We start from the raw sequence: 24230 nt of genomic DNA, 5'->3' as shown, positions 1-24230 counted from the left end.
TGACACATGGGTTGCTGATGCAGTGATAGTTCTCACCACATCCTCCCCGTGTGTTGTCCTTCATCTCTAAGCTGAACTCTGTTGTCAGTGCCAGAATACAAAGACCATGAAGGGGCCACCCTGGTGGCCCAAGTGGTTAAGTGTCAACACTACAAAGCAATCCACAGCCACTGCAGAATGAGTTCAATCACCAACTGGTCAGGGAGCTGATCCACATGGTACAGACCTCTCCTGTCTTACCTTCTGCTCCACCCAGTAGTGTATCTCAGTTGATTTTCCTGTGCCTCTCCCCAATCTGTCTGCTGACTCTTCTCAACCCCTTTCCTTAACTCTGTCTGACACCCCTAGTCTTGTATGCATAAATAAATAAATACTTAAATTTAAAAAAAAGAAAGAAAGAAAGACTGTGAGGTCTACCTTTGTCCCAAAACATGTAAGTATCTGTTCTAGTCAATGACATTGTGATTCTGGACTGATGTGGCTCCCTTGTGCTAGCTGTGGGTATCTTTGCTGGAGCTGGAGCAGCCAAGCTGTGGTCTGTTAACATGAATGAAAGCAAGGTCACCAAGTGGGACATAGAACCAGATCATAACAAAGGGTGGGATCTCAGGAAATAGTATCTGGAGAGAATATTCTGACAAGAGTTAGTATTGCAGTTATTTGTCAGGTGTATATTTTACACTTCAAAAAGGCCTTTCATATCTTCGTATTTGGAACAGAATTCACAGAACTCCATCAGTTAATGCAAATAATGAAAGGGAAGATTTGTTTCAGTGGTTGGTGATTTGCAGATATTTATTGAGAACAGATAAATGACAGGCAGGTGCTATGTGGTGAGAGGTGGGGGTCCTCTCTGCAGGGGGCACTGGGAGCAGCTGTCAGGTGGGAAGATGGAACAGGAAGGGCCTTCCTGGAGTGCTGACTCAGCTCCCTCTGGGGGTAAAACCAATTAATTTGTCCTCAACCCCTTAGATCACAGAGGCCTTGTCTAGCTCCTGTTTCAAGGTAATTTGTTACCAAAGGGCCCTGAGTTGGTCCTGCCCCTGCTAGGCCCCCGACATCTGGGGCCAGGTGCAACTTGCTTGCCTGATGTACTTGGGGGTGCCAGAGCCAAGGCAGAAGCTTTGAGGATGTGTGGTGGGGAGGGGAAGCCTCTGTCCAGAAGCCAGAGGTGCCAGCAGCCTGGGCCCAATGCCACCTCAGGGAGAGCAAGTTACCAGACATGGGGACAGGGATCTCTGGGAGCCATTCAGGGGCTTTTGGGGCCGAGGCAGGTGATCACGCAGCCTGAGCATGTCCCACATGTTGACCTGAAGGTAACTCCAAGTCAGCCAGATCTAGAGTCAGCCACTGTGCAAACAGAACTTGACAAGACCTTTCACCCCGGGACTGATTTGTGTCTAGTCATTAAACTGCCCACCTCTACCTTCTTCATTCAAGCTTTTTTTCTTATTTCTTCTGCTCCCACCAAATTAATCTGAGCCACACTGAGGCAGACAGATGTGTCCTTGCTGCATACTTCTTCCCTGTCAAGTCACAATATATTCTTTTTTCTACTAAAGCCTGTGTCATACTGTTCACTTGTATATTAAGCCCATGAGTTCCTTCTCTGTAGCAGGGAAAGTTCTGGTTTGTCTGATGTGAAAGACAGTTTGTCTGATGTCAGGTGTCTGTGACTCAAAAATAGTTCACTTCCTCTGTGACATTTTCTCCTAAGAACCTTGGGAGGGGGATCAAGTGATTATCAGAAGACTGGGTGGATTTTCCAGGTAATCATCAGGATCTCTGGCACCAGCACAGTGGTATAGGGGGCCTCTGTGTCTAGGTTGCTGGGTGGGGCAGATGTGACCTATAAATTCAGACCTGGGCCCCTCCCAGGTGACCTAAGGGCTGAGGGCAAAGTAATGGTTACTATCCCCCTCCCTACACTTCAATCTCCAGGCACCCAGCTGGGGACTAAGGTGCTGCCTGTGCCTCTGCTCTAGGGTCATCTCACTTGGCCCCAGAAGGTGACCGTCGCCCTCTCTACCTGACACTGATGGACATTTGACAGGGAAGGGAAAAGAATTAGAGAAGGTGAATGACATTCTCTAGGATACCTTTGGGGAATTGGAGAGAGCTAGACCTGGGCTGTCTAAGGTCAGAAATGACACCCTCTTCTGTGTGTAGCAAAATCAGGCAGGGTTGGGGAAGGGAAAATGGGGGCAAACAGCCAAGACTGGGGTCCTGTAGTGGAGACAGGTTCTCCCTGAATGTTTTCCCAGCTGCCTGAGGTGGGGGTGGGGGCACTTCTGCTCTGCACCAGGGCAGCTCAGGTGCATGGGGGCTGTTCCCAGTACTCTGTGGGGCTAATTAGAAACCCAAGGGAAAAGACTAATTATAATAAAGTGAAAATCAAAATCAACATGCAACTATAAACCAGAGACACATTACAGGGGCGGAGAAGGGAGTAGGATCAAAATAAGGGAGGTGGGAATTTTACGGGGATGATAATCAAGATGAAAATGTAAACATTGTACAAAAATGAAAATTATGTAAAAAATATATATAAAACAAAAAAAAATTTAAAAAGTTATCCAGACTGATGTCACTTGAGTGGTATTTTTATGAACTTTGTCATGGAAATTTCTGATTATTGTCAGGTCCCGGGATGCAGCACAGAAAATCTTCTCAATCTCCTGCTCCTTTTCCAGTAGCTGCTAAGAAGATGAAGCTGTCATAATCTGTCATTGGTGTGGATGCCTCTTTGAGTCACAGATGATTCCACCAACGCCTGTGATTTCTTCCCACAAATGACAAATCCTCTTAGAGCTTGTCAGGAGCTTGTCATAGGAGCTTGTCAGTAGAGTATAAGCAGGAAATCTCTGGTTTTTCTTTGTAAAATGTGCACTGTTGACATTTGTACATTATCCAGGGGCCCTGAGGTGACCTTTCAAAGGCAGTAGCCTCACCTGCTGAGCAGACACAGCTGGAGACAAGGCCCCACCCAGGGCTCTGAAGAGGCATTTCCTGAAGCGTGACCTTTACCCAAGATCACAGCCAGGAGGGAGTCTTCACACTCTTGTGCAACATCATCTGCACACACTATGTTTTTATGAAATAAAATAAGGACTATAATTTATATAATTTATATCCTGTTGAGAACTCGGTGACAGGTAACCCGACATTGTTCCATGGACCATGGAATCCTACTCAGCGAAGCTAGGAATGATCTCTTAACAGCACAACCATGTAGAGGGCTCTAGGGAGCTTTGTGCTGAGTGACAATGCCAGTCCCCAAGGCAACACACACATGGACTCTATTTTTTGTCACATATCAGTCCTGAAAAGACAAATTTTAGAAATAAAGAACCAGTTAGTATCAGCACCTTGTTTAGGATGGGGGAGGTGTGTTTATAACGGACAGCACTAGGGACCCTTGTCTTGAGGAAAGTGTTGGTAGCTTACTACTGGGATGGCTCAAAGCAGCCACTCCTACTACCTTCGGGGATCCTGTGGGTTGGGAAGGTTTGGCCATTATAGAAATTTACCCTTCTGTGGGGTTCCACACTAAGTTGGAGAACACCTGTGGGGTAGAACAGGGGCCTAAGGAAAAATGGGTGAGCCTTAGCTTCTTCCACATGCTCATCATGTTAGATAGGCAGGTTGGCCTCCAAGCTCTGCAGTCACAGTCACCTCCTTGACTTGACCCCACGCAGCTCTAATCCCCACCTTTAATCTGTCCTGGCTGGCTCAGGCTGCAGGGGACTTCCAGGAGACTGGGCCTGGGCTGAGCAGGGCCTGAGGAAATATCAGTCTCCAGTGACCTAGCAGTTGGGGTCCCCAGACGCCCTCATCTTCTTTCTTCTCCTATCATCCTGCCCGTGTACCCCAGATGCACTTTGTCCCATCCTGGGCCTGTCATTAGAATATGCGTGTGTGGCCTGTGTCATTGGCTGTTTGTCCATTATTGAGTGCATGGTAGTTTCCTTGTTAAACAACCTTCCCCTTTGGAAGAGTGATCACAGCTTGGTCTCATTTTACACATGATGTTGGGTCCTTCTTGTTGGGTCCTTCAGCTCACACAACACAGACAATGACACTAGGATTTCACTACAGTTTTATATGAGATGTGAAGCTTTTGAAATGCAGACCTAGCAAAGAAACTCTGTTTAGTCTCTATGGTCTCTGAAATTGCCCAGGGTCATGGTCTTTGCATAGGGAAGAGCTCTGGGGACTGAATGGCCAGGTGATCCCTTGGGAGGTTGATCCTCCAACGATAAGCAAGGGCAGCCTGTGACCAGACTGTGACCAGAGAGTGATGAAGTGGGAAATCTCAGACTGACCTGCTGATCTGTTAAAGTCAGGACAAAACATGTAAGCTAAAAGTTTCTCGGAACAGCTGATAATGCTATCAAGGTCACACGCACCGTGATTTAAACATTCCCAGATGACTGTACCCCTTGCTTGAGTCAATAAATGTTCTGTAACCTGGCTGCTCAGGGCACAGACTTTGGAGACAGATCTCCCAGGGCCTGCAGGTGTAAAACCCACAGGTGTAAATAAAGAAGTTCCCTCCTCCTCTCTGAGTGAAGCCCGCTTCCCTGATGGAATTCTGCCCTAACAGTGAGAATCCACTTCCATCTCTAGAGGGTCTCTGAAGTGAGGAAACAGCCCTCTTTCCTGGGCCCAGAGGCCTGGAGTAATGTGCCTGCCCCTCCTACATGACCTGAGCAAAGTAGGTGCAGCCCGATCTCACAACCCAGAGGAGGGAGAGGCACAGGGCAGGGGTGAGGGTGCCCCTGATGTGCCAGCACAGAGTGTCAGCTCCCTGGACACAGGTTTTATGGATGCATTTCCCAAGTGATACCCCTGGATGCGGGTCCCACCAGTGTTCTGGGGGCACAGTGTGATTCTGAACCTTAGAAGGTGGTCACTGCAGCCTGGGGGAAGGCCTGGCTGTGCTGAGTTCCTCTGAAGCTGTTCTGGTTCCCAGACCCCTGGGCAGGCAGGTAGGTTTCCCTCTGAGGCTCCTGGGCAGCCCCAGCCTTTGTCCTGGCTGTGCTCTGCTGCCCCCTGCTTCTGAGGCAGAGCTCCTTGGAGGAGCTTCCTTCCTTTAAAGTTCTCCAGAGTCTACATCAAGGACAGAGTGTTGAACAGAGTCCAGCCCTCCCCTCTACCAGCTGGGATCCCCTGACCCTCCAGGCAGAGTGCAGCTAGATAGAATATGGGGCACAGGGAGCAATCACATCAATTTTTTGAAGCACATCCCACTGGTCAAATGTGCTAGCTGGCGATATTTGCTCATTTGCAAAACTGAAAATTCTGGAACCTGCGTGATGCTCCAGGGGCCTCTGCCTTCGTGTCTACTCAGATTCAGGAGGAAGCCTCCCCCCACAGCATGGGGAGACTGATCATCACCATAACCTCCTGGAGCTTCCTGACCTAAACTCAGTTGCACTCACCCCATCACTATTCATGAGTCATTTATTTAACCAGTGTTTTTATTCACCATCGTTCTCAGAGTTCATGTTCCGAGGGTTTCTACCTCAGCCTAGTCTGAACTGGTGCTTAGATTTTTTTTTTATTCAATATATTTTATATTATTTTTTTTCATCATTGTTCATTTTTAAACAATATTTGCTTCCCCCCACCCCCTCAGGTGTAGTCCCCATAGAGTTTCCTTCCCCAATGCACCTGTGCACCATCACCTCATCCCCTGTGCTCCTCCCTCCCTCCCTCTCATCCCGCTCCCTCCTCCTCCCCTGCAGGATGTCTCTGGTTTATAATTGTCTGTTTTTGCTTTATTGTGTTTTGTACTGTTATTATTTTTTTACACTGATGTCTTATTTGGTTCCCCTGTATTTCTGTTAAAAGTGAACCTCTCGAATATATTTTTTTTTCTTTTTGCTTCTGGCTTATTTCACTGAGCATAATTCCTTCTAGTTCCATCCACGTTGCAGCGAATGGCATGAGTTTATTTTTGAATCTTTGTATTTACTGTGGCTTTTCTCTCTGAAGCGTATATATTATATAAGTTCATTTCAACCGATAACTTCTGCTCTTATTGTGGTATTGTGATTATTTACTATGAAAGTGGACATTAATATATTTAAATATACCTTAGTATTTTTCAAACATGCCATAATATTATCTTAAACATTCGATGGTATTTCGTTTTCCCATCTTTTTTTCTTTCTTTGCTTTTTCATTTATCTGCTTCTTTTTGCTTAGTGTTATGATTCCACTTTATCTACTCCCCCTTCACTTTGCTTACTAACTGTAACTTGTCATAATCTTATTGTAATTCACAATTTAAATTATGTGATATTCTACATGTCACATCAGAGTATTAGACCCTTGAACAGGTTGCCATCACTTCTTTTCATTCATTTTGCTTCAATTGTCAAACATTTTACTTTTACCAGCTTTATAAATTCCACCCAACATGGTCAGTGCATTTTGATTGAGAGAGTGATGTTCTTTTCAATAGATTTCAATATTACCATCTTGTCTCTGCAGTTCCACCTCTGATACTTTTCATTCCTTCTTGAAGATTAAGATTCTCTCTGGTATTATTCTTTTTTTTTTTACGATTTATTTATTTATGCATAAAAAGAACTGGGGGTACAGGCTAGAGGTGGGTGGCAGGAGAGGATTCACCAGAGACAGAATGGGGAGCAGAACAGGCAGATTGACAGAAATACACTGCTGAGGGGAGCAGCGGGTGAGCCAGGAGGGGTCTGCTGCACCATGTGTGTAGCTCCCTCCCTGGGGATCAAACTCCAACTGCAATGGCTGCGGATAGCTTGATAGGGCTGCATCTTAACCCCTTGCACCACCAGGGAGGCCTCTGGTTTTATTCCTTCTGCCTGAGGAGGTTCACTACTCTTTTCTGTCTTATTGCTCTGCTATGAGGAAAGCCTGTCCTTTCATTATGGAAAATGAAACAACTTGGTGAACCTTTAGATCTTTTCTTCTTTTTCGTCTTAGAGATGTTAATCACCGTCCACTCACCTGCATTTCTTCTCATGAGATATCTGCTTCATCCTCATGCTGTCCCGCTTCCATAATGCCTCTTAGCTCTGAAGACTTTTAACACTGTCTGTTCCACTGTTGTAAACAATGCTGTTGTTCTTTAGTAGCATTTACTGTGCTTGTTGTTTACTGAGCTTTGGAAATGGTGGGTTAGAATCTCAGATTCTCATTCGTAGAATATGCCTGAATATTTTTTATGTCCCTACTCTCAGGAACAAAGGGGAATCATCATAATCATTTATTTAGTTTCCTTATCTACAAATTATAGCAGCTGGGCAATTTCAAGGCCATTTGGGATCATTGATATTTTTCTTATTAATTAGATCCTTATTTTCTTAATTCTCTGCAGGAAAGTTTTGATTGATGCCAGGTTTGGTGAATGAGTCCGTGTGTGGGACTGGAGGTCTGTGTTCATTTCTAAGCATTTTATATATCTCTGTTCTGTAAAATGACTGGGCACAGTTCAATCTTTGCTCAACTTCCTTTTACACTTTCTAGGAGGCCCAGGGATGGCTGTGAGACTGGACTCATTATCCCACTACTGAGACAAAGCTCTCCTGGGTAGGAAACCTGATGCCTTACTAGGAGCTTTCCTCTCTGGACTGGGCCAAAGCATCTATGATGGGATGTGTTTGTGTGTGTGTGTGTGTGTGTGTATGTGTGTGAGTGTGAGGGAGCTCCTTCTGTGCCTCAGGGAGCCATTCCTCTAGCCCATCCTCATCCTCCCACATACCTGTGCTCCCCAGTGCTCTTGGGAATCATGCACAGCTCAGGGTTCTCTCTGCCCTTTCTCTTCTCTGTACCTTCTGGGCCCGCAATCCATCACAACTACTGTGGGCAAGAAGCACATGGCAGCCTGTCCTGTGTTCTGATGTCATTTTGGAGTTGTTGGGTTTGGAGAGGGGATCCTTGGGTTACTCTGGGAAAGTTTTCACCAGAGCTCCCCTTTCATTGGCACACGGCACACTTCCCTATGTGTTTGCTATGACACAGAATCATTAGTTATGTGTTATTATAAAAGGGAGAGAACAAAACGGGCATGGTTATAGACACAAGCAGGCTGAAAGGGCTGCACTAAAAGAGGTGGGTTTGCTACGAGAGAGGCCTGCATGGTCACAAGCAAGTGCCCTTGATGAGAGCTGCCTCTGCTGAGGGAGGTCAGTGAAGAGGAGCCCCGGCCTGGTACAGGTCACGGGCAGGCAGGAAGGCTGCTGCCCTGCAGAGGGAGAGAGTTGGCAGGAAGAAGCACAGGTGGGCAGAAGGATGCTGCCCTGTGCCTGTGCAGAGACTGCACTGATACAGTCTCCTCTTTGGGGGGGCTCACTCCTTTGTGGACTGGTTTGTTTGCTGTTGATTTTGAATAACTACTTAGTATTTGAAAGGACCACAGATTCTACAATCACCTCAATCTCCACATCTTCACCTTCAGGTTCTGTGCTCCTGACACTCCCTACAGCAGTCTGATACCTGCTTAGGGTTTGTGCTTTGTGTTCTAGGGCTTGGTGCCTAAGGAGCTCAGTTCCTATAGCTGGGTTAATGGATATATTAATACCTTCCATCTCCACCTCTGTCTCATGTGAGAGCAGGTTTCTGATCTTGGGGTGCCTCCTATCTAGTTTTTCTATCCTTACCCTCCCAGTATCACCCTCCTGACCTGCCTGGTGCTGACACTCCCTGGAGGGGCGGGGACCCACAGAACTCAGATATGGGACCCAGGTGTGAGCTGCTCATGGCCATTTCTCCATCCACGCGGGGCTAGAGGAGACTGTGATGTAGACAGGGAGAGGTTTGTGTCTCACTTCCCCATGGCCCTGTGTCACTGTGGATGTTTATTGCTGCCTTCCCACACCTGACAGTAATAGTCAGCCTCGTCCTCGGCCTGGGTCCCGCTGATGGTCAGGGTGGCCGTGTTCCCAGATTTGGAGCCTGAGAACCTGTCAGGGATCCCTGAGGGCCGCTGGTTAGTCTTATAAATGACCTGCACAGGGGCCTGGTTGGGCTTCTGCTGGAACCATTGAACATATTCACCACCAATGTTGTCTCCCTGACATGTCAACCTGGCCGTCTCTCCCAGAGACACCGACACTGAGGAAGGCTGAGTCAGCCCATAGGAGACCACAGAGCCTGCAGGAAGAAAAGGAGAGGCGTGTTAATGTGCAGGACCCATTCCCTGAGCACCTCCCATTGCCTGGCCTGGCCAAGACCCGATGGCTGCTGTGTCCCCTTGGATGCCCCTTCCCTCATTGTCATCTGCAGCTTCCCATAAGCCTGGCCGATGTGTGGCATTTTGGGCAAATGAAAGAACTCCACACACTCCTCTTCTCTTGGCGGGTACAGGCCCACAGGCTCACACCAATAAATGTGTATAGTAGGTGTCTACCCAATCCAGCCCCCCATCATGAGCAGATCAAAAGCATCCTGCCCCACAGGCAGCCCCTGCTGAGCTCAGAGTTAGAACCAGTCTTGTTCCAGAGCCTTGAACCTGGGGGGCTGTGAGTCTGGCTCAGCACCTGTGAAATGAGCCAGGAGGCCCAGAAGGAGAGGGGTCCAGGCCATGGTAGGATCCCTCATTCTGCTCCCTGAGGCTGAGGCTGGGCAGGACAACCCCCAGGCCTGTCTTATCCCCTTGCTGGAGAAAGCTGCTGGGTATGCAAATCAGCCAGGGCCAGGCTGCTGTTTGGGGAGCTTTGTGTTGTCAGCCCCAGACACAGAGAGGGGAGGGGTATTTTCTAGAGTCCCCACATTCAGCTTAGGGGCCCTCCTGCTCTTCTGGTCTCATGGTCTCCTTGAATCTCCTCCCCTAGGCTCTGTCCTGGCCTCTCTCTGGACAGGCCCTTCTACAGCAGATTCCGTGGAAGCCTGTGTGTTCTGATCCTGTTCTACAGGTGACATTCCCAGGCTTAGATAGGTCCAGGTCCTCCCCCTGTCCTCACAGCTTCTGAGCAGCAGATCCTGCATAAAATCCTTCAATTGCCTACCCAGAAATTTTTGAGGCCTGTCGTTTGTTCTGGTTTGAGCAGCTGGGACAGGCACAGGGGCTGTGCCTCAGTATCCACGTGTGCACTCAGGTCACAGAGACATCACGGGTCCAGAAATGCTGCGTGAGAGTGAGGCCTGGAAAGGACTCTAAGAGCAGCACCCCTATGAGTTCACGCTAATTGTGTTTTGTTGATGAGGTGAGGTATTAAGTAACAAGCTGTCTTCTTTTGTAATCAAGTCAACATAAGTTTATCAGACACCTGCTGTGTCCAGGCACTCATCTAGGTTCTGGACAGTGAGGCCACTTTAGCAGGACTGGTCTGTGTGTGAAGGAATGAAATATCAGAATAAGTGCCAGAGAAACAAGACAATTTCTCCAAGCCTCAGACTGAGGCTATGGAGTCTGCAATGAGAACATGATTGTCAAGAGTGACACTATAGGCCTCCCATGGTCGCACAGGTGTGGAGCGCTGCGCTGTGAAGCTTTCCTCAGCCTCTGCAGCACAAGTTCAGTCCCGGCTGACCAGCAAGAATCCCACATGGCACAGCAGACCTCTCCTGTCTCACCTGCTGCTCCGCTCAGCAGTGTATTTCATCAGTGTGCCTGTTCAATTCCCCACTCTGTCTCTTGTGAATCCTCTCACCCTCCCACGTGTCCGGGCTTACCCAGTTCTTGCATGCATGAATAAATGAATCTTAAAAAAAAAAAAGAGTGACACTGTAGAAAAATGACCCCCGTTCACTCAGGTGTTAGCTCCTGGTGACTGATGCTCCCCATGTCACAAGCTGCAGGGAGGCTTCAACCCTGCTGAGGGTGGCTCTCTGCTGCCCCCTGGTGGCTGCCTAAACTGTGTGCAGCTGGCACAGAGGCTTCATTTGTTCAGGTTGGGATTCAGAATCTGATTCAGGAGGCGATTCCCTGAGCTATGAAGTGCTGGCCCACAGGTGAATTACCCTCTCTATTTGGCCCCTGTTTTCTTCAAGACTAGGCATAGGGCCTTCGGAGGGTCACAGCTGAAAACAAACATGAACAGCACCATTTGATAGAGGAAGGGGCTGTGCCCTCCTGAGACACCCAGCGCATACCCATGAGGTTGTGAATGGTCACAGGATTACAATGAGGTTTTGGTGTGGGGAGAGTTGGGGATGGTGCCTGCTGTGTGCAGTGCTATCATGGGGCCATGGTGATGATGCACCCAAGACAGAGACAGAGGAACATTTCCCTAGTAATGCCCATGACAGCCACTTTGCTCTTGCATACATTCTGTCCTGGGCATATGGCATGAGCACGTACCCTCTCTGTTCCTAGGAGTTTCCCATACTGTGGGTGGGGCACACATCAGCTGAGCTCTGCTGTGACAGGGCCTGCCCAGAGAGATGCCAGTAGACACATGTGGTTGCAGATGCTGTGACAGTCCTCACCACATCCTCCCCGTGTGTCGTTCTTCATCTCTAAGCTGGACTCTGTTGCCAGTGCCAGAATAGAAAGACCATGAGGGGTCCTCCTTGGTAGCACAAGGGATTAGGTTTCAGCACTATGAAGCAATCTGCAGCCATCGCAGCATGAGTGCGATCCCTGGCCAGGGAGCTACCCACCTGACTCAGCAGACCTCTCCTGTCTTGTCCCCTTCTCCCCTCACAGTGTATTTCAGTAGATCTGCCTGTTCTGCTCCACGCTGTGTCTCTGATGACCCCTCTCATGCCCCTGCACCTCTCACCTACACCCAGCTCTCGTAAGCATAAATAAATACATAAAAACCAAGAAGTCTACCTTTGTCCCAAAACATGAAAATATCACTTCTAGTCAATGACATTATGTTCAGATGAAGAAAATTTCTGGACTGATGTAGCTCCCTGTCAAATCTCAATAATTTTTTTTCTACAAAATCCTGTGTCATACTGATGACTTGTATAGAAAGCCCGTGAGTCCCTTTGTCTGTAACAGGGAAAGTTCTGGTTTGTCTAATGTAAAAGACAGTGATGATGGCAGGAGTCTGTGACTCAATGATAGTTCACTTCCTCTGTGACACTTTCACCTAAGATCCTTGGAGGAAGGATCAAGTGATATCAGCAGAGTGGGTGGACTTTCCAGGTAATCATCAGGACCTCTGGCACCAGCACAGTATTTAGGGGGCCTCTGTGTCTAGGCTGCTGGGTGGGGCAGATGTGACCCATAAATCCAGACCTGGGCCCCTCCCAGGTGACCTGGGGGCTGAAGACAAAGTAATGGTTACTATCCTCTACCTGCACCTTCACCTTCCAGGCATCTAGCTGGGGGCAAAGGTGCTGCCTGGGGGCTAAGGTGCTGCCTGTGCCTCTGTTCCTGGCTCATCTCACTTGGGTCCCACAGGGTGACTGTTGGCCACTCTAGCTGACACCCAAGGACATTTGACAGGGGAGGGAAAAGAACTAGAGAAGGTGAATGACATTCTCTAGGACAACTTTGGGGAATTGGAGAGAGCTACACCTGGGAGGTCTAAGGTCAGAAATGACACCCTCTTCTGTGTGTAGCAAAATCAGGCAGGGTTGGGGAAGGCAAAATGGGGGCAAATAGCCTTGTCTGGGGTCCTCTAGTGGAGACAGGTTCTCCCTGAAAGTTCTGCCAGCAGCCTGAGGGGGCGCCATTGCTCTTCACCAGGGCAGCTTAGGTGCATGGGGGTTGTTCCCAGTGCTCTCTGGGACTGATTAGAAACCCCAGGAAAAAGTCCTCCAGACTGATATTACTGGAATGACCTTTGTCCTGGAAATTTCCTGCACAGGAAATGCCAGGTCCTGTGATGCAACGCAGAAAATCTCCTCAATCCCGTGCTCTTGTACCAGTAGCTGGTAAAAGATGAAACTGTAATAATCTGTCATCAGTGTGGATGCCTCTTTGAGTAGCAGTTGAGTCCACCAACCCCCTGTGATCTCTTCCCACAACTTCCATGTCCTCTTGGAGCTTGTCAGTAGAGTATGAGGAGGAAATCTCTGGTTTTTCATTGTAGAAATGTGCACCATTGACATTTGTACATTATCCGGGGCCTCTGAGGTGACCTTTCTAAGGCAGTGCCTCACCTGCTGAGCAGACTCAGCCAGAGACACAGCCCCACTCAGGGCTCTGAAGAGGCATTTCCTGGAGCTACAGGAACCTGCCCCCTTGACCGTCACCCAAGATCACAGCTGGGAGGGAGTCTTCACAATCTTGTAAAACATCATCTGCACAAGGTGTGTTTTTATGAAATAAAATAAGGACTATAATGTATCTCTCTGGTGAGAAACTTGGTCTGAGTTGTGCACTTGTGACATAAGTAAGTTTACCTTTCACTTTTTTGTGATGTAGTTCCAATAACCAGCATTGCAGCAAATTCAGCAAGAGCTTCTGGAAACCTCTGCCCTGAGGCTGCCCAGCAGCACTGGCCTCTCCAGGCTCCTGTCTTTTCCTCCTGCCTGCAGCTCCAGGAGGTGGGGCAGCCAATGCAAATCTTCTCCAGTCCCTGGGGTGTGTGTCTCAGTCTTGTCTGAGCCCTGAGTTAAGGGCCTCAAGCTGGTGATTTCTTGAATTTAGAAGAATGGCAGGTGTGGGTTTCAGTTTGGAAGTTGATTTTTACAGCTGAGTGTCTTCAAAGGGAGAATTAGTCATGCCCAGTGTCTTGGACTAATTTGGTCTCCAAACCAGGACCACAGCGCCCCCTGGTGCCCAGGATGAATGTCATCCTGCATGTGCTGACAGTCACCAGCATGACTGCTTCTGACCCTGATGGAGACCAGGCCCTGGGTGAGTGTGACATGGGCCCCCTCACCAGACACTTGTAATAACCCATGGCAGCCTCCACTCGTGTCAACTAAACGAGGAAACAGGGAGAGAGTAAGTGATCTTCTCTAAACAATGAAGACCATGATGATGGGCTAGAATTCCCACCCTCAGAGCACTTTATTCACCCTCCTGCCCTGCTCCTCATGGAGCCCCAGGTCTTCCCTTTTCCCTTTTTGCAGTCCTCCAGGGCCTTCCTAACAGGACTCTACTTTCTGTATTCAGGAGTCTGTCCTCCCCGCATCTTTCAGTGTACACTGAGATGTTCACAGTGCTGGAGTCTGATTTCCTGTTAAGTCTGAGTCTGTCTGTGCACAGAGGTGGGGACACTCTACCTGCTCCCTCTGGGGCAGACAACCCAGATGCTGGGTGGGTGGGACACGAAGACCTGAACTGCCTAGTAGGGCTCCGAGTGTCAGGCTCCTTTCCCAAGAAGTTAGGACCAAGACTCCTTTTCTTACTTGTCAAGGCCAGGGCATTTGGAGAACTGTTAGTAGGAACAGAAACCATTTGTTTTTAATATACAGTCTGAGAAATGCACGTTCCTCTAAGGTCTTAAACAAATGTATTTGTCCTCCTGCTCCTGCTGCTGAAAATGTACAATGTGACTCACTGACACATGCTGAGATGCTGCACCTGGACCCCCTGAGAGGCCCCTATAGCCCCTGGGCACAGACACCCCTGACATGCTGCCCCTCCCAGTTGTGTGTGAAGAGGTGACTGAGACTGGACAGGGCCACGGCCTCAGGCCCGTCCAACCTGCTCCCAGCTGAGCGCCCCACACAATCCTTCCCCTGAAGCCTCCTCTCCTCCATGTGTCCCTCAGAGTCTCCAGGGGCTCTGGCTCCTCAGGACCAGTCCTCACACCTTCCCATCTGGGTCTCAGCGTAGTGTGTGGTGAGTTGTTAGCACCATCCTGGGAGAATGGACTTTTGCAAAGTGACCTGAGCTTGGGAACTCGGTAAGATCTCTGTATGGAGAATGACAAGTCATCCGACTTCATAACATTTCCTGATGATCAGCCACCATCTAGGTCTATTCTAAAATACAACTTTATGATTTGTCACGAGATTCACAGAAATGACCTTCTCTCTGAAAGGGATTCTTGTAACACGTGAGTTTTTCACACGGTCATTTGTCGGTCCTTACACTGACTCATAATACAGCTGTGTTGGATGGCGGACACTCATCTTTAAAATTGTCACTATATTCAATGTCTTTTCTTTGAGAATGAGATTAGTGTGGACACATGTGACAACGATTCCCCCGTTCTGAGTGGGTCTGTATCCTGGTTTGCCTGAGAGTGGAGCTGTCCTTCCCCTACTGAGGCCTCTGCTTCGTGGCTTCTCCATCGCTCCTGTGTCTGCATGCACAGCTGCAGGGCCTGTTGTCTCAGGAAAACTCAGCCCTCCACCTGCTCTGTCGTGTTGTGGTCTAAAGCCACAGGTCACTGCGGAGCATGAAATGTGGGCAGTCTCTGGAGAGATGTGCTACATATACTTCTGAAATCCCCACCTTATTTAGGAGACCTAGTATAAAATAATGTAAAATACAGTATATGCGCAATTGAATACTTATGGAAATAATTTATTTGATTGAATTAAAATATAATATAAACTACTTGCATATCATTCTGTAATTTTTAAAATTAAATTTGAACAAACTGGAATATTTAATTTACATATGTGGTTTACATATTAGTTACATTAGTTGAGGTACCCAGTGAATCACACCATCAGTCACTTGGCTTTGAAAGGCAAAGACCCCACCAGACATTAAGGAGAGACGGTGTCTCAGCTCTGAAAGCACAAGCAGAGCTGACAGGTTGGTGGTGAGGAGCGGGCACTCTGGGGCCAGAGAATCTGCTGTGCGATCAGTTGTTTCCTAGATCTGAGTTCATGTATCTTGCACATCGCTCTGTGCCTCAGTTTTCCAATCAGTGAAACAGGTGAAATGAGAGCACTTACTCTTAGGGATTGTCACTGAAGTCCTTAATGAATATGCAGTGCTTTGAATGGTTCTTGATATGCATTAAGTACAAAAGTATTTCTTTTCCTCCTTCTATTAACATCCTTCCATAACTAATCTAATAAAAAGCAAAGACACTGAAGATGGAAGAAAGTAAAATTCTGGATATGAGAGACTGACATGGTTTCCACTTACCAATACAAAACTGTACACACAAAGACAAGCACACACACACACTCACACACTCACTTGCACAGACCAACAAAAGCTATAGACAGCAGGAGTAACACCCTCCCAGGCCACAGACCTGTCAATAGGCCTTTATGTCCAAGGGCAGGATCATGGCACAACTGCCTCATACTTGTCCAGATTCTGTGAGGCGTGTACTTTCTTCCCCATTGTGACCACCCCATTCTGAGCATGTGTCCCTCGTCCTGCAGAATCTGCACCCCTGCCCTGCCCTAGGCTGAGCTAGTGTGTGTCCTCTGCCCCCTGCCAGCTGGGCAAGTGTGGCCTAGGGGGCGCAGCATGGGCTGGTGTCACTGAGGCAATGGGAGCTGAGGTACAGGTAGCAGAGTCACCTGATTCTGATCCTTCCCAGTTGGGCCACAGAAGGGCAGAGGGCGTCAGAGGCTCTGAGGGATCCAAGGGCACAGCAGAGCTGAGCTGGCCGGAGACCAGGAACTGCAGATGGAGAAGAGAGCAGTGAGTGTCCTGAGGGCTCCTCCAGGAAGCAGCTGAGGAGTCCCCTCCCCCACGGAGACAGGTGACCATGGGTTTGTCTCACTTATGTCCTGATGGGAGGCCCCAGAGGCCACCTTGTCACCTGTCAGAGATTTTGTTACTGTGTGATGATGAGACAGCAGGATGGAGCCAGGGACAGTCATTTAGGGAGGGTTAGGGTCCTTGTGGGCCTTCAATACTGCCCACATGATTGATGTTGAGAGCTTGGTGGTGTAACCTCCACCTGCAGTGTCCCCAAGGAGAGGGGGGTTGTGACCATGGAGGAGACAGTGTTGGGAGTTCAATTGGGTGGACTAGATTTCTGGTTTTCCTGGTCTTTATAGGTTTGGGACATCTGGATGCAGCTGCTTACAGGGAGATGCCATGTGAGGCATGAGCAGAATCTACAAGCTGAGGAACCACAGCAAAATAGCAAGAGCTGAACAGAGGCACGGAAAAGATTTCCCTCAGAGTCCACAAAAATCTGAACAAAACAAAACAGAAAACTAACCCTTCCAATAGCTTGATCAGATATTCTCTTCAGGAATGTGTCAATGTGTCTCTCTTGTCAGCCATTGGTGTGTGGTTCTCTGTTACTGCAGCCCTAAAAAGGACACTTTTTTTTTTTTTAAGTTTGAAAATGGTAACTTATTGTGATTTTTTTTTATTTTTAGTTTTTTTTTTTATTTTTTACATCATTGTTCATCTTAAAACAATATTTGCTTCCCCCTACCCCCCCAAGTGTAGTCCCAGTTTCTTTCACCAAGGCACCTGTGCACCATCACCTCAGTCCCCTGTGCTCCTCCCTCCCTCCCTCTGATCCCTCTCCTTCCCCCTCCCCTATAATATGGCTCTGATTTATAATTGTCTCTTTTGCTTTGTTATGTTCGTACTGTTATTATTTTTTTGCACTGATGTCTTATTTGGTTTCCCTATATTCCTGCTATACGGGAAAACATCCAATATTTTTTCTTTTTCTTTTTGACTTATTTCACTGAGCATAATTCCTGAAAAGGACACTATTGCCCCAAGATCTCTGCTCTCAGGGCATCAGCAGTTGCTCCTTCCAGAACCTTCAGTCCCTGGCATCACCAGCTTCCGGCTTGAACCTACTGCCATGTACTTCCCTCCCCTCCAGTGTCAGAAAGCAAACTGTCCTCTATGGCCCTGAGTATCTGGCCCATCTGTGGTCACAGTGTGACTGGGGTCACAGTGGGGCTCCATACCCATGGTCTCCAAGGTCCTGTCCTGTCCCACAGAACGTTCGTTCATTTCCATGTGAGTTGTCAGCATGACTGTGAAGAGTCATCATTAGTTTCTTGGGTCCTGTGCTCACTATTGATGTCACAGAAGTGAGTTTCCATGTGACTGACGTGTCAGGAGAGGTGACTTTGTGCTCAGGGATTACCAAGGGTGACCTGTGCTAAAGAATTTACTGTGAGAATATTCAGTAGATTATCTCACTGGGTTGTTCATGTGGGTGGATCCATGGGGATGGGACTTTGTAATAGAATAGTGAAGGACAATTTTGTGATAAAGAGTTTGACAGCAGTTGCCAGGCAGCTAAGAGCAGGGAGGTGAGCTATTCCTTGGAGCTGGAGGGGGAGGCAGGGATTTACTGGGGGAAGAGACACCCAATTCTTGCTGCATGTGTCACCTGGCATTACTCCCACTCCCCTATTTCATTATGAGAAGTGACTTTCTCTTTTCCTCATTTTCTGTTGCTGAAGGTTTTCTAAATTCTTGGGTTTGTGCTTTATTGTTTTCACCAAATTCTGAATATTTTTAGCCATTTTTTTCTTCCAAGAATTGTTCTACTCACACACCCCCAACCTTCTCTCCTTATCACCTCCAATTACACACAATCATCTGAATTAGCCCCATAACTCAGGGATAATCTGGTCATTTATTGCATTTTCTGTATTTCATTTTGGAATATTTTCTACAGCTTTTCCATCATTTTCACTCTTCACTGGTAATATGATCTGTTGTTACTCCAGCCACAGTATTATTTAACTGACGTCAGTTACTGTGGTTTTACTTCAAGAAGTTCAGTTTGATCCTTTGCCAGGTATGTTCTGTGTCTCCACTGAGCAGTTTTCCTCACTCTCCTCCACTCACGTCTTGGAATATAGTGAAATCATGACAGTCACAAAAGCCACAGATCTTCCCCTCAAAGCACCGCTCTCATCTACGCCACCAAATATCCTCGTTTTTTTCTTCTGCCTCTTCTCCATAAGTCTCTCCTCAGTTCCCCTGTGTGGAGTAACTGCTTTATTTGTGCTAATCATTGAAATGTAATTTTGTTGAAAAATTGTTAACATTTCTTAAACGATCAGTTTTTCTTTTGACACAAAGACCAAAAGTTTTGCCTTCTCTGTCCTTCAACTCATTCCAGTTTCCTCAGATCACAGAAAACATCAGGACAACCTGGCCCTGAGCCCTAAATCACACCTTACACACACAATAAAAGCCCCGAGAGGATGTAGTAGGGGGACCCTGGGTGCCTCAGATCTGGGACCAGGCCAGAGCTGTTCAGGGCTGTGTTTCCATCCCCTGGGGCTGGAGGAGAGTGTGTGGGTGGGTGGGGGAAAGTAACCTAGATGGAGCAGGTGATTGTGTCTCACTTCCCCATGGCCCCATGTCACTGTAGTTGTTTACCATCATCTACCCACACCGAACGGTAGTAATCAACCTTGTCCTCGGCCAGGGTCCGACTTAATGTTTCTCAGGCCCTGGGGTCCCTGTTCCACTAGTCACAGCCACAGGGAACCATAGGATATAGACACATGGAGGATTTGAGCATGTGACACCCTCCCACTTTCTGTTTGCAGGCATAGCTGATGAGGCTCACACAGAACAGTGAGCACTGTGGGGGGTCTCATGAGACATCTGCCCCCAAGGCAGCCCCTGCTGAGCTCAGAGTCAGAAACAGTCTTGTCCCAGTGAACCTGGGTAAGGTACCTGTGCAGTGAGCTAGGAGGCCCAGGAGGAGAGGGGTACAGGCCATTATGGGGTCCCTGATCCTGTTCCCTGAGGCTGAGGCTGGGCAGGTTCCCCCCTAGTCCTATCTATCCCCTTGCTGGAGAGAGCTGCTGGGTATGCAAATCAGTCAGGCTCAGGCAGCTGCTTGAGGAGCTCTGTGATTTCAGAGAAGGTTCAGCCCCCACAGAAAAAAGAGGTGAGTCGTGTTTCCTATAGATCCCCACTCAGCCCAAGGGATCCTCTATGTAGGCATGATGTTTAAAGAAGGTGATTTGCATGCAACTAGGTGCGTGATCTGGGTAATTTACTCATCTCCAAATAAATAACTGAGTTTAGAAAAATAAAATCTGACTGTATGTTATCTCCCATCAGTTCTAGAGAGGTTGCACTAGGAAATAAAAATAATTGTCTATTTAGTAGATAAAGGTTAGGAGAAGGTAAGGGTGTTACTGGATTGGAATGAAAAGGAGAAACACAGCTCATGGGTTTTCTAGAGAGAGACATGGATTGATGACAATTACCCTCTTAGCTAGACAACAGGCTCTAGGGCCTGGACGAGGGAGGGGAACCTGTGGGCACTGGGAGGACGGCATGTGGACGGTGACTTTATTTGAAGATGACAAATGTGTGTGGGGATTTGAGAGGTCTGCATCTGTTGGAAAAGCAAGCAGTTTTCACAACATTTAGATCAGAGCCATGTAGACAGAAGTTGTGCATCTGTGCCAGGGATACTAGAAAAACCTACCACTTTCCCTTCAGCAGAGAACTTGGTTACAAACACCCGCTGCCTGTTAGACACCCTGCTGCCCAGAACACCCCTCTCCAGGTGCCTTGGTCAGGTGACTCTTTGCTGCCACTGGTGGCTGCTCCACACAGTGGCTGCAGCACTAGTCCGTGCCCTGTCCAGGAGCAGATTCAGAAGCTACTATTCAGGGGCTGATTCCCTGATCCAGAAACTCTGGCTGCAAGGATGATTCTTAGTCTTCACTACTCATAGTGACTCAGATTCCCCATGGAACAGGCCTCTTCACAGGTGGAGCTGGCAGGACCTACCTGGGCCAGCTTGCACAGCTCCCAGGGTGCTCTGTGGTGATGCATGTGGTTCCAGTGGACACAGCACTCAGGGCTGCCTGTTTTGGTTCTGGCTGCTGTGTCAGGGCCCACATTGGGTGGTGGTGGCTACTGCACCAAGGACAGAGACAAGAGGCCAAGGGCTGAGCAGAGGTGAATGAGGAGAAGGAGCACTGGGAGAAAGAGCAGGGGCCCCTGACTGTGAACCCTGCAGGTCAGTTCAGGGAGGCAGAGTTGGGAGAAGACCCTGCTCCTGAGCCCACCGTGTCACAGCAGAGCTGAGCTAGGTCAGGGGATCCGGGATGCAGGATGAGCAGTGGTCCTGGGATTCCTGAAGGAAGCAGCTCCACTGCCCTGCTGCTGAGACATGGTTAAATGCCACCTGGGAGACTGAGGAGGTCACCTGTCACATATTGAGATTTGTCACTGTGTGAATGAGAAGCAAATTGGAGCCTGGCCATCCAGGCACAGGGACAGTCCTCCACGGGAGGTCAGGATCCTGCTGAATTGTCAGGTCTGCCCACCTAATCCCTGAGAGCTTGGGGGTGCACCTCCCAGCTGCAGGAGGGATAGTTTTGGTCATTTTATTTTTATTTTTAAGATTTGTTTTAAAGATTTATTTATTTATTATTTATTTATTTATTTGCTTGCTTGTTTGTTTGTTTACACAAGCACTGTGTACAGTCAGAAGCACAGGAGGGTGAGAGAATTCACCAGAGCCAGAGAGGGAACAGAGCAGGCAGACCGACAAAATACACTGCTGAAGGGAGCAGCAGGAGTGGCGGGAGAGGTCTGTCCCGCCATGTGGGACCCTCGCCAGCGGCCGTGGATTGAACCGGCGCTTCAGAGGCTATGGGCAGCTTCGCAGCCCAGCACTCAACCGCTGCGCCACCAGGGGAGACCCAAGATTTATTTATTTATGCGTACAAGAACCAGGGTACAGGCCAGATATGCAGGAGGGTCAGAAGATTCACCAGACAGAGTGGGGAGCAGAACAGGCAGACAGACTGAAATACACTCCTGAGAAAAGCAGCAGGCAAGACAGGAGAGATCTGCCAGGACATGTGGGAATCTCCCTGGCCAGCCAGGAATTGAACTGGCGCTGCCGAGGCTGCGGACAGCTTCACAGTGCTGCTCTCAACCCACTGTGCCACCGGGGAGGCCCAGTTTTGGTCATTTTAATATTAATTTTTCCTTTTTTCAAATATTTGTACTAGCCTCCATTCCTTCCCCAGCTTTCTCCCTAGTGTCATCACTTATGTACATTTTGACCCCATGTTGTTCTCCTGTAATTCACATTACTCTAGTCATTTTCTTCACTCATTTACTTTCAGTATCAAAGAATACATTTGATTGTAATGAAGGTCAGCAATCTTTACTTTTGGACAAAGTAATCTCTGCCAGTCTCATCTGTGTATTTTTAAATCTCAAGTAGTATGATATTTAGTTCTAGAATTTCATTTATACTCATATTGTATTTCTCCCATGTCTTACTTAGCATGGTCTGTCATCTGCTGCTCTCGGGAATGATGGAACATTATCATGAGCATTTCTCTAGTCTCCAGGTCTGATACCCATCATCCCAAAAAGTTCACTGTCAGGATGGGCTCACTGATAATTTGTATTTATTGGGGCAAATATATTCCTCATCAGTCATAGCAAATTTCTGATAAATGCCAGGATTTGTGTAATATTCCATATTAGTTACTAGAGACATATATTTATCTCTAAGGTTTTTTGCATAGAGCTATTTTGATTGAAAATGTATTGCACATAGTTCAAACTTCACTCTCAGCTTAAATTTTTATTTTCTTAGGAGGCACCAGATCGGCCTACAGTTTGGGCTAATTTGCCTTCTATCGGGCAAAACTCCCCTGACTAGGCAAACAAAGCCTCAGTGGAAACATATATGTATCTCTGTGTGTGTGTGTGTGTGTGTGTGAGAGAGAGAGAGAGAGAGAGAGAGTGTGTGTGTGTGTGTATGTGCATGTGTGTGTGTGTGTGCCATACAAGAAACTCCCTCTGAGGTCTCAGGGCGGTTATTCCTCCTGCCCATCCTGTTCCTCTCTCACTCCTGTGCTCACCTGTGCTCTTAGAATCTGCTCAACTCCAGAGCTGCCATCTGCAGTTTCTCATGCTCTGCACTCTCAGACTTTCCACCTTGTTCTCTATCCTCACATCTATTGGGGGGTCAAGGAAATACCACGGAGGCCCTTCTTGCAGTCCCAGATCCAATCATGACCACATCTGCAGAGACTGCCCCAGAGTGGGGGAGGGGCCAATGAGCCAGGTCCACGGTCACCTGCTCATGGCTGTGTCTCCATCTACATGGGGCTGAGAAGAGTGAGGCCCAGACGAAGAAGGGGTTTGTGTGTCACTTCCCCATGGCCCCGTGTCTCTGTGGGATGAGTATAACTGCTGTCTAGTGACACAGTAGTAGTCAGCCTCATCCTCAGCCTGGGTCCCGCTGATGGTCAGGGTGGCCTTGCTCCCCGAGCTGGAACCTGAGAATCGGGTAGGGACCCACAAAGGCTGGGTGCTATCAGCCATGACCAGCACAGGGGCCTGGCCTGCCTTCTGCTGGAAACAGCTAGCATTGCTGCACCTCCCCCTGCAGTGACCTTTAGGGCTAATGGCTTTCACCAAGGTCCCTAGGTCCAGCTGGGCAAGGAACCAGCACGCAGGGGGAGAACAGCAAAAACTCCCTGAGGCAGGGGAGTACAGCAAAGTTCCTTGAAGACATGGATAAGACAGAAGCTTATCAAAGGATTACGACCACCAGAAGCTAAAACCTTATCTCATCTTTCTAGAATTACAAACTTTATCCCTTTATTGTCTTTCTAAACTTCCTTCTTTCTTCTATAAAGGTCATTTGTTGTTAATTAAAAAATCATATGAAATCCTTAACACAAGGCTGACTCAAATGAAACGTTACTAAACCCTGTAATAATTAAAATATAGTATAGGTGAAAAAAGTAGTTAGTAAAACAAAAAATGCGATCATATAGCTTAAAAACAAAACTAATGGATTATCTACTTAAGAAAGAGGCTAGGTCCAGATGTAAACCACTCAGCGATAAGCTAAATCCATTCACTGCTCCTGTATATATACTGGCGACTAACTTAAATAAAATTGCACTCAGATTTACACTCTCTCTTGAAGTGTGTCTGTTTGTCATTTCTTCAGCCGAATCCCTGACCACCCTACGCAGTCTCTCAACCCTGAGACGGCCTCATCGTTCACTGCTGTGCTGGTCCGCGGCATAGCATAACTGTTTATTCCTTGTCAGGTGGTCGTGGCTGTCTGTCCCAAGGCCACAGAGACTGACTGTGGTTGACTCAGCTCAGCAGTGACCACTGAACCTGCAAGACAGGAGAGAAGAGAGGAGAGTGTGAGGATGAGGGTCATTTCCAGAGGGCACAGCCCTGCTGCATCTACTGTGCTGAGCTGAATTTCAGGCCCAGGCTGCTCCCTGGTTTTGTGTGGGCTGATTCCTGGGGGTCAGTACCTGTGCAGATAATGAGGAGGGGGAGCAGGAGAGGGCTCCAGGCCATGGTGCAGATGTCCCAGGAACTGCCTCTGAGCCTGCAGCTGGGATGGGAGCTCAGGGCTTCTCTTAACCTAGGGTGGCATGCAAATCACTTCATTCCTGACGTGTGCTTGGGGGTCTCTGAAGAACAGAAAGAGCTCTACTAT

At 48.0% G+C, this 24230-nt stretch overlaps 1 gene segment (V, D, J or C); it reads right to left on the bottom strand.

The window, feature by feature from the left end:
* Nucleotides 1-3308: 3308 nt before the first annotated feature.
* LOC119244061 (immunoglobulin lambda variable 3-27-like) lies at nt 3309-16574 on the bottom strand. The segment is given in 3 exon segments: nt 3309-3322; nt 8867-9141; nt 16336-16574. Coding segments are annotated over 3 exon segments (474 nt in total).
* Nucleotides 16575-24230: the final 7656 nt, after the last annotated feature.

The sequence above is a fragment of the Talpa occidentalis genome, unplaced genomic scaffold (assembly GCF_014898055.3).
Source record: "Talpa occidentalis isolate TD23 unplaced genomic scaffold, MPIMG_talOcc4v2.1 talOcc4.14, whole genome shotgun sequence".
NCBI lineage: Eukaryota > Metazoa > Chordata > Mammalia > Eulipotyphla > Talpidae > Talpa > Talpa occidentalis.
This window is presented reverse-complemented; position numbering and strand designations above follow the sequence as displayed.